Below are 17,964 nucleotides of genomic sequence, written 5' to 3'. Positions count from 1 at the left end.
GTATTAAACCGTTTGGACGAGGACCTGGATCCTATGGCTCAGACCCAGTTTGGAAAAGTCTACGTTGTATAATCATGAACCTCTATGTATACATGTTTTCTGTAAAACATTTAGAAATAGCGATAAATGTAGATGAACAATACATTGCTTACTTTAAAGCAAAAGTTACCCTTTGTAAACTAGATATTTATTGAACTGCAAAAAAAGCTCCCGGTTTTGTGGCGCCCACCTATGTTCCTGTGTTCAACTAGTAATGCCTGATGAGCTGTGGCAGGTCTGGTCTGGCCAGCTGGCTAATGTTTTGAAGAACATAGCTAATAGCTAGCCTAGCTACACTGCTAGCTTGCTAACCACAGTCGGTCAACACAATATAAAAACATCGGAGAAAATAAAACATCATTATATGAGACAGTTTCAGGTGCTAGTAAAAGTCGAATATATGTAAATAGCTAAGTCGACGAGAAAATCCAACCGAAGCGGTGGGAAAAGGTAGGGACATGGTCGAGTATCGCTAATGTTAGCTAGTTAGGCCAATGCAATGCCTTGTTGGGGTTGGTTGTCAACGCTAGTTCTTGCTTGAGTTGGACAAACGCTGGCATGTTAGCTAGCTAGTTTATTGGGAGACCGGTAGTTATAGATTGTAACACAAGATAATGTGATTTAACCCAAAATAGTATACTGGTAGTTACAGGCCTGGCTGTACAAAATGTCGTCAGAGATTTTTCAACTAACAACTTTAACCTGTTATATTGGCGATACTATCTTCGTCTTCCAGTAATGGCCCACATTTGTTGGGTTAAATGACATTATCTGGTTTTATAATCTGGAGTTAGGAGACAGGTAGTTAACTAGCATTTCAAAGTTTCATGACAGCCTGTTTTCGTTTTGTTTCTCTGTGTTTCAGTTTTAATGTCTGAACCCACACCACCAGTTGTTTTGCCATTAACGTTATGTTATGTTGTAACGTTAATTCTGTAAAACCAACAGATTTTCATTATTCATGCCACCAATGGCAACATTGTCATCAGCAGCTCATGGCTGTTAACAAATGACAACTGCAGTGATAAGGTAACTAATAATACATAAATACAATTTAGTTAGCTACTTAGCTACAAACATGGTTCTGTCATCAACAGCTGGATTTCATTATGCCATGTAAAGGTGTAGACTACAAGCTAGACTCCCCTCTAGACTACAGGCTGGCCACAGACACACTTTCATATGGCCTTTGCTTAGACCCTTTGGTGACTGAGACCAACAAACACCAGTGTGAAGGAGAGGGAGGAAGGCCTGATCTTTGAGATGACTGTCTACCCAAAGAATTCGGTGCAGATCTTATCTGCCCGGGAGCGTGGGGCCCGTGGCCTTGGCTCCGAGCGCCTCCTGCAGCAGCTTGTTGAAGAGAAGACCCGGCGGATGAAATGGCAGAGTCAGGTAAGGAGCATCCTTGGTGAGGCATGGATGGCAATCATGGAAATTGTGCAATGTAACAAGTTTAACTGAAATGAGTGGGGACTTTTTTGATGTTCTCTTTTTATTTGATTTTCCTCAGAAAGTGGAGTTGCCGGACAACCCTCGTTCTACCTTCCTGTTGGCTTTTAGCCCGGACAGGTCAGAATGACGTCCCTTAAAATGTTGTATACATTTTTTGTCTGGAGGACGTAGAAAGACACCAAGACTGGAAGATTGTATGTTAACTGTTAATGTTTTCCTTTCATATAGGACCTTAATGGCCTCAACTCATGTCAACCACAACATTTATATCACAGAGGTTAAGACAGGGAAGTGTGTTCACTCTCTATTGGGCCATCGCCGCACTCCTTGGTGTCTGACCTTTCACCCTACCATCCCTGGTTTGGTGGCTTCGGGATGTCTGGATGGAGAGGTTCGCATCTGGGACCTGCATGTGAGTGGCTGTCATCTTCTCATGCAAAGGAACCCCAGGGACTACATGTGCCACCATAGACTTCATTAGATGACTCATCTTTGGGAGATTCTCCTCGACTCCTCCTCTCCTCCGTGACCTGCAAACCGATAAGTGGTTGAGGACGGTGTCAATTAATTAGTAGGCGAATGGAAGAGTTTGCGCACTACCTTGATGCACAAGAGTATTCCACTCAGCGGCTAGAGCGGAAGTGTTTTAAAATCTGCCACACCCCCTTTGAATCAGCTGTTGTTTTCTCGAAGGAGAAAAGCATGCACACATTTATGCACACATTTAATAAGAATACGCCACTTATTATTTCTTATTCTTATTATCTATAAAATGTCTTGCACAACTAGTTATATTTGTTTTTATCACTTTACACATTTATTTTGTGATTCCATCCCTGTAAATGTAATTTGCCTTATGGAGTGGGGAGTCTCATTTCACACAAGCTCATTTGTTTCCTCTCCTCGCCTCCGCTCCTCGATTACCTTTGAACTTTTTCAAAAGCAGGACAAAGGAGAGGACGCGAGGAGTTTAGCAAAACTAATTGAGATTCTAAATGTTTATCTGTCCCATCTTCACGGGTAGCGCCAGTGAGGCCATCTCTATTTTAAAGTAGTCAATTTTCTTATTTTTTTGCGTTTGAAAAATGCATACAGCTTATATTGGTGTTTTACCGCCACCTGCAGTGCAGGAGTCCTGAACCAAATATTGTCATTAATTTATTGTGGCGGTGATACAGCTTAAAGCCATTTATAAACCAGGCAACCCAATTTGAAGAAGAAGCCAATGCTCTGATCATTGGCTGATCCCTCCCAACCCATAGAAATCCCCACCCAGTTGACTACTTTAAAATGGTGGAAGCCCTCTATAGAGTACCACAGTATGAGTCATAATACCCATAAAACCTAGAGGTCAAACAGGGAAATGGTTCCAATGGGTACTATGACACCTCCATTGTGGGGCTCTATGGCAGTGTCCATGCAAAAACGGGTTATCTCCAACTATCTCTGTGTGTGGTGCTGGTGTAGGTAACCATGTACTCTCTTGCGTCATCACAAGTTTTACTCTTTACCAATCGATTTCCTTGCACTCGCTTAAAAATAGTTTGATGATATGACAATCTGGGTTTTTGTGCATGTGCATAATATTGACAGTAATCTTCTTCTTTTGTACATTGTGTGGCCCCACTGATTCCAAGGGTGGCAGTGAGAGCTGGTTCACTGAGAGCAATGCGGCCATTGCCTCCCTGGCCTTTCACCCTACTGCCCAGCTCCTTCTCATAGCAACAAACAATGAGGTTCACTTCTGGGACTGGAGTAGGAGGGAGCCATTTGCCCTGGTCAAGACTGCCAGCGAGACAGAGAGAGTCAGGTCTGACAGAAAGCTCAACCTTCTCGATCTCCCTATAATTTCCACAGTGTTCGATTAGTTGACTTGTAGAAACTTTGCTGCAAAATCTGAATTTGGAAACAGTCAGATAATCTCAAAATGTATTTATAGCAAAATATAGATAATGACACATGCGAATGCTCTGTTGCAGACTGGTGAGGTTTGACCCACTGGGTCATTACCTGTTGACCGCTATAGTGAATCCCTCGAACCAACAGGTGAGACTCTGTCTAATACTTTACATTATTTAAGGTCAGTTACATCATATCAAGAACATTGTGTTCCTGTTGTGTGCTTGTCAGCAGAGTGATGATGATTCTGAGGTTCCCATGGATAGCGTGGAGATGCCCCACTTTCGCCATCGATCCTTCCTACAGTCCCAACCGGTCCGCCGTACCCCCATTCTCCACAACTTCCTGCACATCCTGTCGTCGAGGAACTCAGGCTCACAGTCTGAGGAGCAGCATCCTCCCGCGCCCGCTGCCGATAGTGCTGCTGACTCTCCTCGTCTTCCCTCTGGACGTTATTCCGCCCTGCGTAATCGTTCCCGACCCCCCTACCAGGGTTGTGTGCAACACTTTGGTATGGTTTGCTTCTGCAGTCGGTGCTCTGCCACCCGAGCCCCTTCACCAACTGGAGAGGACCCCTCTGACCCTGAGAGCCTGGAGGCCCAGTCCCATGCCTCCACCTTCTCCTCTGCTCGCACTGAGCCCCGGCAGCCATCTGAGCCTCGCTCCTCACACCGGCCCTCTGCCTTCAGCAGTGTGTACGGCAGTGCTAGAGGACACTCTTTACGCACTCCATCTTCAGGCCCTGGCCAGCGCAGCATCCCAGGCCTTATAACCAACCAGGCCCAGGGCCACCAGCAGCCAGGCCGGGAGTGTTCTGGGCGACTGGCGGGGGCAGACTGGATGGGCAGCATGCTCAACATGCGGCCTGAGCGTAGTGGAGGTGTTGGGGTATCTCCACCCAGGACTAGTGCGTCCTCTGTCAGTCTGCTGTCTGTGCTGAGGCAGCAGGAGGGCTCCTTTCAGTCGCCTGTCTACACCTCTGCCACAGAGGGAGGAAGCTTTCCCTCAACAGTAGTGAGCCCCCACACCAGTGGAAACAGCTCTGTAGATGGACCCAGCACTAGTAGTGGACACCACTCTCTTGGGGAGGGAGGGAGCAACAGCCCCACCTCTATCCGTAACGTGCTGCAGTGCAACTTGAATCGCTACTTCATGGAGTATGATCGCATGCAGGAAATGGAGCAGTCAGGTGGTGCTGGTGGAGAGGGCAGCCAAGAGCAACAGACGCGGGAGATGCTCAATAATAACATAGACTCTGAGCGACCTGTCACCCCTCATTATCAGCCCCCCGACAGCAGCGATGGTGGTTCTGGTCCCTCCCGCGGCCATATGAACCGCTGCAGGGTCTGCCACAACCTGTTCACGTTTAACCAAGGTACGCAGCGCTGGGAGCGCACCGGCCAGACCCCATCACAAGAGGAGGGGAGCCCCTCATGGCAGCCCCCAAGCCCCAACCCTGCCTTTCACACAATGAGGCAGACTGTGCTACAGGAGCGCCAGTCCTCTGACAGGAGACAGTCGGCACAGACACAGCCCAGTGCTGATGAACCTGGAGGGGACACGGCCTTCCCTCACCGGGGAACACCCAGCCCACAGAGAGAACAGGCGGTGGGGTTGGTGTATAACCAGGAGACAGGCCAGTGGGAGAGGGTTTACAGACAGTCTGCAAGTCCAAGTCCAGCAGTGAATGTACCACAAGAGGCCTTAAACCAAGAAATGCCTGACGAAAGCCCCGATGACGATTACCTGAGAAGGTGAGAGAATCGGGTGTTAAGTTCTGTGTTATCTATATTTTGTGCAATCTGTTAAATGAATTTTTTTTATTGATGCATAGTTTTTTCCAATATGCTGGAAGTAGCATGAATGGCCTGATGGCTGAACTCTGACTTTGAGGCAGGATCAGATGGAGGCAAGATGCAACATTCAACACAAAGGGCGGAGACAAGCGAATTTGTGATGGACCTGTAGAAGCAGGGCTGTCTCCGTGTTGCTCCTCAGGTTTCCACTTGGTGGCAGTATGGTACTGACTAGATATTTAGAGATGATTGCCAGGACAGCTCAGCCTCTCCTGTGGCAACTACCATCGACAACTTACTAGTTTCTAGAATAGGCATAGTTAGATTGGTTATGGAATTAGCATAGGTATTTGCTGTGAACACATCAATTTAAAGAGCAAGCCATGTTATTTGTATTCCCACAAAGTAGGAGGATATGATGGGCTCTGCACAACATGTCTGCTTGACCAATGGCAGCTACAGAACAAAAGGATGACATCTATTTTACATAGGCTTAGAAGGTAATTTGCCTGACGACTCAAACTGAATTCTTCCGCTGCTCTATTGTTCGCTACATAACTCAGTCTGAGACTGCCATCAATGAAGTCGTTTGTGCTGACGTCAAAATGAGGGGGGTTGTACAAAACAAAGTCGTCAGCGATTGGGTAATCTAAAACCAATCAGAGTCTCAAAGACAATGACGGATTTTCAAAATGCCACTTTACCCCACGTGTGTTCTGGCTCTAGCCCAACCCAGTATCTGGGACCAATCAGATGGTCTAGAATGGATTTCCATTCTACAAATCGTCGGGAAGGCACTCAGATCCAGACTCCTTGCGGAGAAGAAACTAATGTCTTTGGGCGTGGCGTAGCATTTGGCTAGAGCAAAGAGTTTGGGTAGCCAGGCAAGAAAGTAATGCCTATTCTAGGAAAAACTGAAATGGAAAAAGTGAAATATCCTAATATTTGCATAACATTTAGCTACAGTCATTGAAAACACACATGGTCATTGTTTTTCCCCTCTCTCATTTTCCCATCTCGCCTCAATCCCAATCCATCCCCTGTGCCCTGGAAGGTTGCAATTAGCCTCTGTTTCAAGGGCAATGTTGTGAACTTTAACCATGTGAAGTTGCCCTTCCTGCCCAACCCCTCATTATCTAGCCTAATGTTGGGGCTTGGTGCGTGGAGAGCTCTCCAGCATCTCCAGAGTGCTGCTCTACGTTGTCTGACACAAGGCCAATGCATTGGGTCAAATCTGTAGACCAACAAGGAGCGTCTGGAAAGCAAATGACCAAACTGAAGTTTGGTTCTCTGTTTTGCTCACGTCTCATTTAGATTCCAGTCTATCTCATAGACTCACAGCTGCAGGTCACCCTAAATGAAATATGTTCAAGGTTTTATGTGACTATAATAATGATTTTAGAGCTTTAGGCTACTTTGTGTTGTTGAGCCTACTTGGGCACAATGGCTTGCTTTAAGCGTTCAATGGGTTCTTTCTTTTGTGTCCACATTCTGAAGTCAACCTTCTTTGGGCAAAGCATTGATATAGCATATTAAAAGTGATTTAACAAAAGGAATAGGCCTAGGCTTGTATTAGGCTCTATTATTTATTGCAGTAAATGCTTTTTCAAGGAGAGGTGTTGGCTACTTTATTCTTAGACATTTTCGGACTTGTTTTGAGCCCAAATGACTAGAGCAGTTGAGGTATACGTTTTTAAAAAGTTATAATTGAACAATTTTTGGCTAACCAAACTTTCCCCAAAGCCACTAAAGTATAAAGGCCATTGTTTTATTAGTTGCCTCACCATCCTCTGTATAGAAATGGCAATAAAGTCCCGGTTCAGTAAAAGACTGGACCAATTTAATGGGTTGTTACACAGGGCTGTGACATTTCATATCGCTATAATTTTTTTACTTTATGTGCTGTCGATAATGGGCAAATGAATGTCCCTTAGGAATTTAATGAGACTTTTTAATAACTAAAATGGTGGTTAAAAAGACTATGATCCAATGAGCAGGCTAGCGAGGATGTAGATAAATGTGAATCTCAAGGAAGGGAATGCTTTGAGTTATTCCATTAATTTGGCTATTGTAGCCCTCACAGTAATGAGCACGTTGTTTTGTGACTTTGAGGTAAGGATTATGGCAGGAGGGTGGGAACTGCATTTTCAGTCTCATTAGCATGTCAGCCACATTGTAAATTATTCTAACTGGTTTTAATGTTGACAATGTTGGGCTAGCTGGCTGGCCAATCACTTGAAGTAGTCTGCACTGCATATGTGCTATTTTAAAACAAGTTTTGAACACAACAATTGTCTTATGGGGCCCTAAAATGTCAAATTCAAGATTGAAATTGTCACGTCGTGTCTCTCCTTGCCACACACACGTCCCTGAGCTTCACTCTATAGTCACCTTTAAGACGCTGCCAACTTCAATATGTTTGTTTTGTCAGGAATCTGACTCTATTTTAAACGTTTCAGATGAATGGCCTGAATAACATAACCTAAAGCCAGTCTTTCTCTATGAAACATCCAAACTCAAAACTGAGTTGATTGTCACCCAAAAGGAAGCACGTGATATGTAGGTTCTCTGGTGTGTTTGTGTTAATTGTGGAGGTATCCATTCTCTTAATTATACCTCTGAAAATTAACGAGATAGGAGAGAAACATTGTTTGGATGCATCAGTCACAGAAATGGCTCCTTTCTTTCACTGGAAAGCGGTTTAGACTAGTTGGTGGTAATGAATATGAAAATGATTTGGGCTGATCATTAAACAACGGGTACAACAACTTTGTTTGTGGTGTTTTCCTTAGTGGATATGAACATCTAACCATGCCATTTGCTCTGTTTCTCTTTCATAGGAGGCTTTTGGAGTCATCTCATATGTCGCAGTCTCGATATGACATATCTGTCTCCCGGGACCATCCTATTTATCCAGATCCTGCCAGGTGAGTCTTGTGGCAAGTGGTCAGGGTTATTGATGTTTTACTTGAAGTATGTAATTCATGAGAATATTAACATTTTTCAACCAAGCATACTAGATTAGCATGTAGCATACACTACAAGGACCAACAGTAAATTGCCACTTCGATAAATGGGGGTCTCAAACAGATTCGCCCTCAGGTGGTTTGAGTAAAAATAAATAAAATAACATGACTAAAACCAAATCGAAACTGTGCAGAAATGATATTGGACCTACATTTAGACAGCCTCTACACTCTGTCTGTCTATCAATCATCGAACATAAGGGAGACAGTCAGGAGCATTGACAATTCAAAAAACAATGGATAGAGCACCATTTTGGGCAAATTTTGATGGCAAAGAAATATAAAACATTTTCAGTTCGGCCCTTCGGACCTCGGTGTAGTGCTCTAACAGGTGCGTACAAGCCAGCAAACAAATGACAAATGTTCCCACTGTAAACATAATCATTTCAGTAGCTGCGTAGAGAACCAGGCTGGAAGCCTGGTGAAGTCTGGCCTAAATTAGCTAAAAATGGGTGGAGACCTGGTCTAAATCTGATGCTTCACAACACGTCAAACCAATCAAATGCCTTGCTTGGGCGGAGCTTAAGACGCAGCTCTCCTTCAACAGTCGTGGGGGACCATTCCAGCGGACCATTCAAACCGTTTCGGCTAATACAAAATTCTTCAGCACTCCAAAGGAGGCGTGAAAACATTTTTGGAAGAATGGCTACGCGAGACTACCATTTCATCAACCTGTGCACACTTGTCTCTGTGTGGTTCTCAGGCAACAATATGTGATAGCATTGAACATTATATACTGTAAGACAAACTAGACTGTACAGCCTCAAGCATATGATGCTTACATTAAGTATTGTCAAAGGTCACTTCCCTTAACATCTGCCAGTTGGCTAGCCGTGTAGCATATATTGACTTTTTCTAATGCACGCAGTTCTTTGAAATACATTATCACTGTTATAAATGGAATTGGACCTGGTCGTCATTAAATATAAATGGAGCTAGGACATGGTCTTTTCATGGTAATACATTTTTATACATTGCAGGCCCACACAAGTTGTGATGTTTCTTAGACCTTTGAGCGGAGTGTCCTACCTTTCTAATACTGCCTTGCTGAAGAGTGATGAATTACACCGGGTCTGCTCTGAGCCTGGTGGTTCTGAATTTAGTGTCTGGGATTGACTGCCAGCAGACCTCCAAGGTGGTGACCTTGTGAGGTGGAGAGTAGGCCCTAGTCCTCTCAGTAAAAACACGTACATCTAGGGACAGAGCTGCTCCGCTCAGGAACCAAGGTGCAATATTGAAAATCAACTTGTGACCCAGGGCAGGGACATAATGATCCGTACAACCAACCTTTGGGAGAGAGTGGACACTTGACAATTGACTCTGTCGTCATTTTCTTTGACCTGTGATATTAAAGGCCTAACACCCTATCTAGTGGTGAGGATAGCGGCGACACTTCGTTATTCTCTCACTTACATTTATTTATTTATTTAAACTTTATTTAGGCAGGGTGGAGTCCTGTTAAGACCAACGTGTCTTTTACAAGGGAGCCATGCACGACAAACACTTACACAATCAAGGCAGCATAGGATCATAGAAAACACCAAACACAATCATAAAAAAACAACCACATTCCTCAGTAAAAAGAGGTCCTCAACCAACAATCAGAGTTTCCCGAAAGGCATATTCAGACTGAATATAAGGATCCGTTAAAGGTTTTCTACTTAGAAAATCCAAATCTAGTTCCTCTTCCATTTAATATCCTCAAACATTCAAGAGTAAGATGTAGCCTAGGCCTATCTGCAAGAGTAACAGTTACAAATAGTTCCCACATGGAAACATTTCCCATTATGTTCTGGCCATGAAAATGTTCCTACATGCTGGCAACCCTCGAATACAATGCATTGAGACCGCTAAAGTATCTGAAGTGAAAATGGGTCCTTTTATGGCCAGTTCCTAGAAAGCCTTTTCTAGGGAATTACACAAATCATTTCCATTGAACATTGTTAGAAAGCCAGTGGGGCTTTGTAGGTGCCTTGTCATTTGTAATTTGCCAGTATGACTTGCAGCCAGGAAAGAACTACATTTAAGAGTAAATGGTGTCCAAACTCTCATAATCTCTGCTGTTAACCTGTTTCAGAGCTTGACAGTGTCTTTGATAGTGTTTCCTCGTGGGCAGACCTCATAGATATACATGGCCACTGCTGTTCCTTCTCACCTCTGGAGTATTGGAAACTCTGTAGAAAATAACACCATCTCTTCCCAGTGCATTCTAAACTCCAGAGTAGAAATTTATGATTTAGTTTCTAGGATATCCAGTTATCAAAAGATGCTGTCCTGTAATGGAACCTGACTCCTTTAATTTGGCTATTTTGAACAGGTTTGACAGGTCTGTCACATCAGATTCATAAAGCTTCAGTGGAATTGATGGTAGATGTGACAAACTAATTTTTAGAGTCAATTTAGTATCACTTTTAATACTTGCCAGGTGTTGATTTATTTTCACGTACTCGTTTTCATTTCCAATCCAGTATTTTGCGTTGTAATCCAATTGCTGACCCTCTGGGCATATTGGTTACATGATGGAATGTCATGCAATAACTTTTTGATTATTTTTACTCAGGTTTTTCCACCTATTCAAATAATTGTACAGGCAGATTAACTCATTTGTGACATGAACAGCTATGCAGGGATGGCATAGCAGGGTACACTATAACTTCAAGAAACATTATCTTAATACCAAAGTATTGCAAGCTCCTTGAGCCCTGGTAATACAATCAATGGGAAAGCTAGACTGAGGTGTGCACACAACTTGACTTGTGATAATTGCATGGACGGGTGTTGGTTTTGTAAAAAAATCCCAATCTTCTACTAGTTATGTCATTTGGATGGACTATCTGTTTATGTTTGTGGAGTGTCAACATTGACTGTCCCAGACCCCCTTATCTGCTGTCAGCAGCACAAACTAACATATTTACTTTACTGATTTGGCTATATCTCTTCCTTCACCTCTTCTGATTCTTGAGCTTTGTTTACTCAAACCAACACATTGAATTAAATCGTAATACTGTAGTCTGTGGCCCTAGCCCATAACTTCCCAGTTTAGGCTATTATTTACAGTATCTAACAACATCCATTTTCCTCGATCTGGGTACTCCGACTAGGCTGTAGATATACCATACAAGCTTTCAGATTCCAAAACAATTTCTGCACAATGTTCTCAGTTTAGCGAATCCTGATGAAGACAATTTATAGTTTTAGTATTTACACTGAACAAAAATAGAAATGCAATTTCAAAGATTTTACTGAGTTACATTTCATGTAAGGAACTCAGTCAATTTAAATACATTCATTAGGCCCTAATCTATGGATGTCACATGACCTGGGAATACAGATATGCATCTGTATACCTTAATTTAAAAAAAGTTACGGCCGTGGATCAGAAAACCAGTCAGTATCTGGTGTGACCACCTCTTGCCTCATGCAGCGCGACACATCTCCTTCACATAGAGTTGATCAGGCTGTTGATTGTGGCCTGTGGAATGTTGTCCCACTCCTCTTCAATGTTGCTGGATATTGTCTGGAACTGAAACACGCTGTCGTACACGTCGATCCAGAGCATCCCAAACAAGCCATGAAAGAACTGGGACATTTTCAGCTTCCAGGAATTATGTACATTTTATATTTTAGTCATTCAGCAGACGCTCTTATCCAGAGCGACTTACAGTTAGTGAGTGCATACATTTTCATACTGGCCCCCCGTGGGAATGGAACACACAACCCTGGCGTTGCAAGCGCCATGCTCTACCAACTGAGCTACACAGCCCCTACACAGATCCTTGCGACATGGGGCTGTGCATTATCGTGCTGAAACATGAAGTGATGGCGGCGGATGAACGGCACAACAATGGGCCTCAGAATCTCGTCACGGTATCTCTGTGCATTGAAATTGCCATCGATAAAATGCAATTATGTTCGTTATCTGTAGCTTATGCCTGCCCATACCATAACCCCACCACCACCACCATGGGGCACTCTGTTCACAAAGTTGACATCAGCAAACCGCTCACCCACACAATGCCATACACACTGTCTGCTATCTGCCGGGTACAGTTGAAACTGGGATCAACCCGTCAAGAGCACACTCCAGCGTGCCAGTGGCCATCGAAGGTGAACATTTGCCCACTGAAGTCTGTTATGACGCCGAAATGCAGTCAGGTCAAGACCCTGGTGAAGACGACGAGCACGCAGATGAGCTTCCCTTAGACGGTTTCTGACAGTGTGTGCAGAAATTTGACGATCCCGCAGGTGAAAAAGCCGGATATGGAGGTCCGGGGCTGGCGTGGTTACAGGTGGTCTGTGGTTGTAAGGCCGGTTGGACGTACTGCCAAATTCTGTCAAACGACATTGGAGGTGGCTTATGGTAGAGAAATTAACATTCAAGTCTCTGGCAACAGCTCTGATGGACATTCCTGCAGTCAGCATGCCAATTGCAAGCTCCTCAAAACATCTGTGGCATTGTGTTGTGTGACACAACTGCACATTTTAGAGTGACCTTTTGTCCCCAGCACAAGGTGTATCTGTGTAATGATCATGCTGTTTAATCATCTTCTTGATATGCCACAACTGTCACGTGGATGGATTATCTTGGTAAAGGAGAAATGCTCACTAATAGGGATGTAAACAAATTTGTGCACACAATTTGAGAGAAATAAGCTTTTTTGTGTATGGAAAATGTATGGAATCTTTTATTTTAGCTCATGAAACATGGGACCAACACTTTACATGTTGCGTTTATATTTTTGTTCATTGTATTAAAAAGAACTGTCCAGCATGCTTTAATTGCAGACATATACAGTCATGGTCAAACGTTTTAAGAATGACACAAGTATTGGTCTTCACAAAGTTTGCTGCTTCAGTGTTTTTATATATTTTTGTCAGATGTTGCTATGGTATACTGAAGTATAATTACAAGCATTCCGAAAGTGTCAAAGGCTTTTATTGACAATTACATTACGTTTATGCAAAGAGTCAATATTTGCAGTGTTGACCCTTCTTTTTCAAGACCTCTGCAATCCGCCCTGGCATGCTGTCAATTAACTTCTGGGCCACATCCTGACTGATGGCAGGCCATTCTTGCATAATCAATGCTTGGAGTTTGTCAGAATTTGTGGGTTTTTGTTTGTCCACCCGCCTCTTGAGGATCGACCACAAGTTCTCAATGGGATTAAGGTCTGGGGAGTTTCCTGGCCATGGACCCAAAATGTCGATGTTTTGTTCCCAGAGCCACTTAGTTATCACTTTTGCCTTATGGCAAGGTGCTCCATCATGCTGGAAAAGGCATTGCTTGTCACCAAACTGTTCTTGGATGGTTGGGAGAAGTTGCTCTCGCAGGATGTGTTGGTACCATTCTTTATTTATGGGTGTGTTCTTAGGCAAAATTGTGAGTGAGCTCACTCCCTTGGCTGAGAAGCAACCCCACACATGAATGGTCTTAGGATGCTTTACTGTTGGCATGACACAGGACTTATGGTAGCGCTCACCTTGTCTTCTCCGGACAAGCTTTTTTCCGGATGCCCCAAACAATCGGAAAGGGGATTCATCAGAGAAAATGAATAATTGGTTGATTTAGGTGCAATCTTACTAGCAGCAATATCCTTGCCTGTGAAGCCCTTTTTGTGCAAAGCAATGATGACGGCACGTTTTTCCTTGCCGGTAACCATGGTTAACAGAGGAAGAACAATGCTTTCAAGCACCACCCTCCTTTTAAAGCTTCCAGTCTGTTATTCTAACTCAATCAGCATGACCAAGTGATCTCCAGCCTTGTCCTCGTCAACACTCTCACCTGTGTTAACGAGATAATCACTGACATTATGTCAGCTGGTCCTTTTTGTAGCAGGGCTGGAATGCAGTGGAAAAGTTTTTGGGGGATTAAATTCATTTTCATGGCAAAGAGGGACTTTGCAATTCATCTGTTCACTCTTCATAACATTCTGGAGGATATGCAAATTGCCATCATAAAAACTGAGGCAGCAGACTTTGTGAAAATTAATATTTGTGTCATTCCAAAACTTTTGACCACGACTGTACACTGAGTGTACAAAACATAAGGAACACCTGCTCTGTCTGTGACGTAGACTAACCAGGTTAATCACTTGATGTCACTTGTTAAATCCACGTTAATCCGTGTAGATAAAGGGGAGGAGACGGTTCAATAATTATTTTTAAGCCTTGAGACAAGTGAGACATGGATTGTATATGTGCCATTCAGAGGGTGAATGGCCAAGACAAAATATTTAAGTGCCTTTGAACAGGGTACGGTAGTAGGTGCCACTCGCACTGGTTTGAGTGTGTCAAGAACTGCAATGCTGCTGGGTTTTTCACGCTCAACAATTTCCCGTGTGTATCAAGAATGGTCCACCACCCAAAGGACATCCAGCCAACTTGACACAACAGTGGAATGAATTGGAGTCAACATGTGCCAGCATCCCTGTGGAATGCTTTTGACACCTTGTAGAGTTCATGCCCCGACTAATTGAGTCAAAAATTATTATTATATATATATATATATATATATATTTGTTTTATGACAAAATGAGTAGAATTTGTTGAAATTAGTTAGAAAAATGCCACATTTCAATTAGGGCTCACAAAAGGCTATGGCCGGCTCTGACTGCGTGTGTGTGGGTATGGATGTGGGTACACAGACCCGCGAGCCACTGCGGCCCTTTGTGATGAGTTCAGATTTTTTTGTGGCCCCTACCCCCATCAGTTTCCCATCCCTGGTCTATAGTCTTCCAATGTGGTGTAACTCACTGGATCTCAGCTGACTATATACTCTGAGCTCTGTTTACATGGGGAGCACTCTGTGTTCAGTTAGCTTCCGAGCTGCCCTCCCTGTGTAGGTTTAGTGCTGTGGTACCGGAGTGCAGCTCAAGGCTTATCCACTTGGATCAGTCAGTAATTGAACCACATTGTAACTATGGCCCTGAGAGTTGAAGCATGGAAGAGAGGGAAGTTTACTTTGTTTTTTAGAGAAGCCTGCTCCATCTTTACCATATGTGGGCTCTGACAATACATGGTCTTGGGTTTGTTCAGGTTTTTCTGGTATTAGCACTGCTTTCTGCCTGGTTTGCTTGATTTTATTTGTCAGTTCAAACAAATACATATCTACACAGTGCATACAAAAAAAAACGTGACTGGGATAGCACAGTAAAGTCAGACTTATTTCCATTGTGGTCTATTGCTCTTGGGTTATCTGATCACCATTTGATTTTAGTTGTGTGTCCTTGCTGTGTTCACAGGTTGTCCCCTGCTGCATATTACGCCCAGAGGATGATTCAGTACTTATCTCGGCGGGACAGCATTCGCCAACGATCACTGCGCTACCAGAGCCGACTGCGGCCTCTCTCATCCACCTTGGACAGCCCAGGAAACAACTCCTCCCCCTCCATTGAGAACAATGAGGTGGACTTTGAGGAGTTTGAGTGAGTCGTCTTCTACCTACAACATCCAATGCCTTTTGTATCCCTTGACTATTGTTCATGAAGACATTTACAGAACCCATTATGATAAAAACATCCTATAATTGTCGAGAGCTTTGGGATTTATTCCACAAAAAGCACTATCAATGGAATAATTAGCATAGAACCATACCATAGCAGAATGCTGTGAGTTTCTGTCAGTGGATTTGGCTGTGAAGTTAGTGTCAGAGGGGAGGCACCATTGCCAATGGTTGAGAGAAATGAATTCCCTGCATTATGCCTCCACACACCCTCGGTATGATCTGGAATGCATAATGACTGACTAACAAAGCCGCAGTAGAAAAACACTCCTACCAAAATAATTTGCAAATCGAATGCATAATGACTGACTAACAAGGCCGCAGTAGAAAAACACTCCTACCAAAATAACTTGCAAATCGAATGCCTGATGTGTGGCTCTCAAAGGTTGAATTCGTGATATATTTTTCGAATTGATTAGCATTTTTCTTTCCCCTTTAATGTGTACACGTTAATTGCCTCTGTCCTGGCTATGATAAAGGTGCAGGGGGATGGTGTTGCTTGCAGGGCCATGATACTCCAGGGTCAGTGGTTTGGAACACTCAAACGCTCCCAGGACTTATTTGAGTGCATCAGTCTTCTCAGGGCTGTGCATACTTTGTACTGTAGCATCTTTGGCCGATTGAGGTCAAAGGAATTCCCCTGGCGCTATTTCTCTCCAGCAATTAAGGACGTCTTTTATATAATGATAAGAACTGTTTGTCAGAATGAACAACTAAGTGATTTTAGAATGCCAGTTAAATTGTCCATTGTGTTGGATTCCGAGTTACATCAAACCAGCTAGGACATTTTCCTGGAGGATGTAAACGGTCCAATCTCCATGTTGCTAGTTATAACTGGGTCATTGCATGGTGTGGCGTCAGCTCCCCATCCGTGCGAGACCGTGTCTGTTCTCTTCAGACAAGATTAGACATGTGCTGCCACCCTGTCGTTCATTATTGAGCCTGGTGGGATTTAGGGAATTATAACAAGACGACATCCCCTTATCCCCCATTCCAGATTTAGGCTTCTCCTTCCCAATTGTTTTAGATGATTGGCGTGGATCAGAACTTTGCAGCCTTAGTAAGGGCAATTAACAGTATGGGGGATGGGTCCATGCATCACAGACACAACGCTGTTGTTCGTTGAAGAGAGGGGGGTCTCATTTCTGGGGGTGTGACGTTTCTCAACTCTCAATGAGTGATTGGCACCGTTTTAAAACCCAAAGTTTGTGGTACAGTATGTCTTTGAGATGCGGAGCCTCGTGCACGTTGGCCATTTTGCGATCCGTGCTAGTACCACTGGAAAGTTTTTAGGACATTACATTTACAGTTAGATTGATCAATTACACGGCTAACTATGAGCAATATTTACAGTTAGCGATCTAGCTAATGTGTTTTGAGTTTCCACTTCCTCAGGTGGTGAATTAGCCCCAAATGAATTAGCCTATTAGCTAGTACACAAAATCATGTAGGCAAATGGATCTCTATTGAGCAACAAAAATATGAAATGTCTGGAGCCCTATTGTGACAGTAAAATATAGCAACAATAGCCTAATTGTTAACCCAAAATTAATGACCAAAACTGGTTTACTGTTGGTTGCACATAAAAATTACTTGAATCATGCATTCCTGCTTGGAAATGTAAAAAAACAAAAAAACATAAGCACTGCGAAGGACTTTATAAGATGATGAGTATTTTTTCTATTGCGTTACACAAAATGTTGGTGCGACCAAATCATGGGCTGGTGACACCCACTGAAAAAGTTAGTGGAACCAGTATCACCAGGTAAAACGTTAGCCTGGAGCCCTGTCTGAGCTATGTCTTTCTGGAGCAGGATGCTACTGGTGATTTTAAATAATTAAAAACCAATTCATTCTTAACACAATACACACTATTGATAGGTGTTTTGTTTGATTTTCACAAAATCATATATTTTGTGAAAATTCTCGCAGAATAACTGAGAACAGATTTTCCCTTTTTCTTTAAACTGGTCACCATGTGCCTGTTGCACAATGAAAATACATGCCCTTATAGCCAGCAAAACCCTATGGCGCTTTTGGAATGATGTAATAAGGATTCACTCCATTGTAATGGAACCAGCAAACAGTGAAAGTAAACCTAGATTACAGTGCTGTGAAAACATATACAGCAGCAGGCTCAGACTATCGATGAATCAGGATTATACTCCCCTTGAGAACTGCACATTTTCCCAGTCTGGCCCATTCTCTTTCTTCAGGTCCTCCGCCACTGAAATCATTTAAGAGCTGT

General features: G+C 43.3%; 1 protein-coding gene across 6 annotated transcripts in view; it reads left to right on the top strand.

The window, feature by feature from the left end:
* Positions 1-275: 275 nt before the first annotated feature.
* LOC123481595 (activating molecule in BECN1-regulated autophagy protein 1-like) overlaps positions 276-17,964 on the top strand; it is an 82,325-nt gene continuing 64,636 nt past the window's right edge. For 2 of the 6 annotated variants that reach the window (XM_045206135.1, XM_045206130.1), the window contains exons 1-8: positions 276-1,434; positions 1,553-1,611; positions 1,723-1,906; positions 3,132-3,304; positions 3,474-3,540; positions 3,625-5,147; positions 8,030-8,116; positions 15,457-15,639. In XM_045206135.1, coding sequence (XP_045062070.1) covers positions 1,303-1,434; positions 1,553-1,611; positions 1,723-1,906; positions 3,132-3,304; positions 3,474-3,540; positions 3,625-5,147; positions 8,030-8,116; positions 15,457-15,639 — 2,408 coding nt within the window. In that variant the 5' untranslated portion in view covers positions 276-1,302. The remainder of the gene's footprint in view (positions 1,435-1,552; positions 1,612-1,722; positions 1,907-3,131; positions 3,305-3,473; positions 3,541-3,624; positions 5,148-8,029; positions 8,117-15,456; positions 15,640-17,964) is intronic. The other 4 variants (XM_045206133.1, XM_045206131.1, XM_045206132.1 and 1 more) reach the window with 4 other exon arrangements.

Source organism: Coregonus clupeaformis, chromosome 21 (genome assembly GCF_020615455.1).
Source record: "Coregonus clupeaformis isolate EN_2021a chromosome 21, ASM2061545v1, whole genome shotgun sequence".
Lineage (NCBI taxonomy): Eukaryota > Metazoa > Chordata > Actinopteri > Salmoniformes > Salmonidae > Coregonus > Coregonus clupeaformis.
This window is presented reverse-complemented; position numbering and strand designations above follow the sequence as displayed.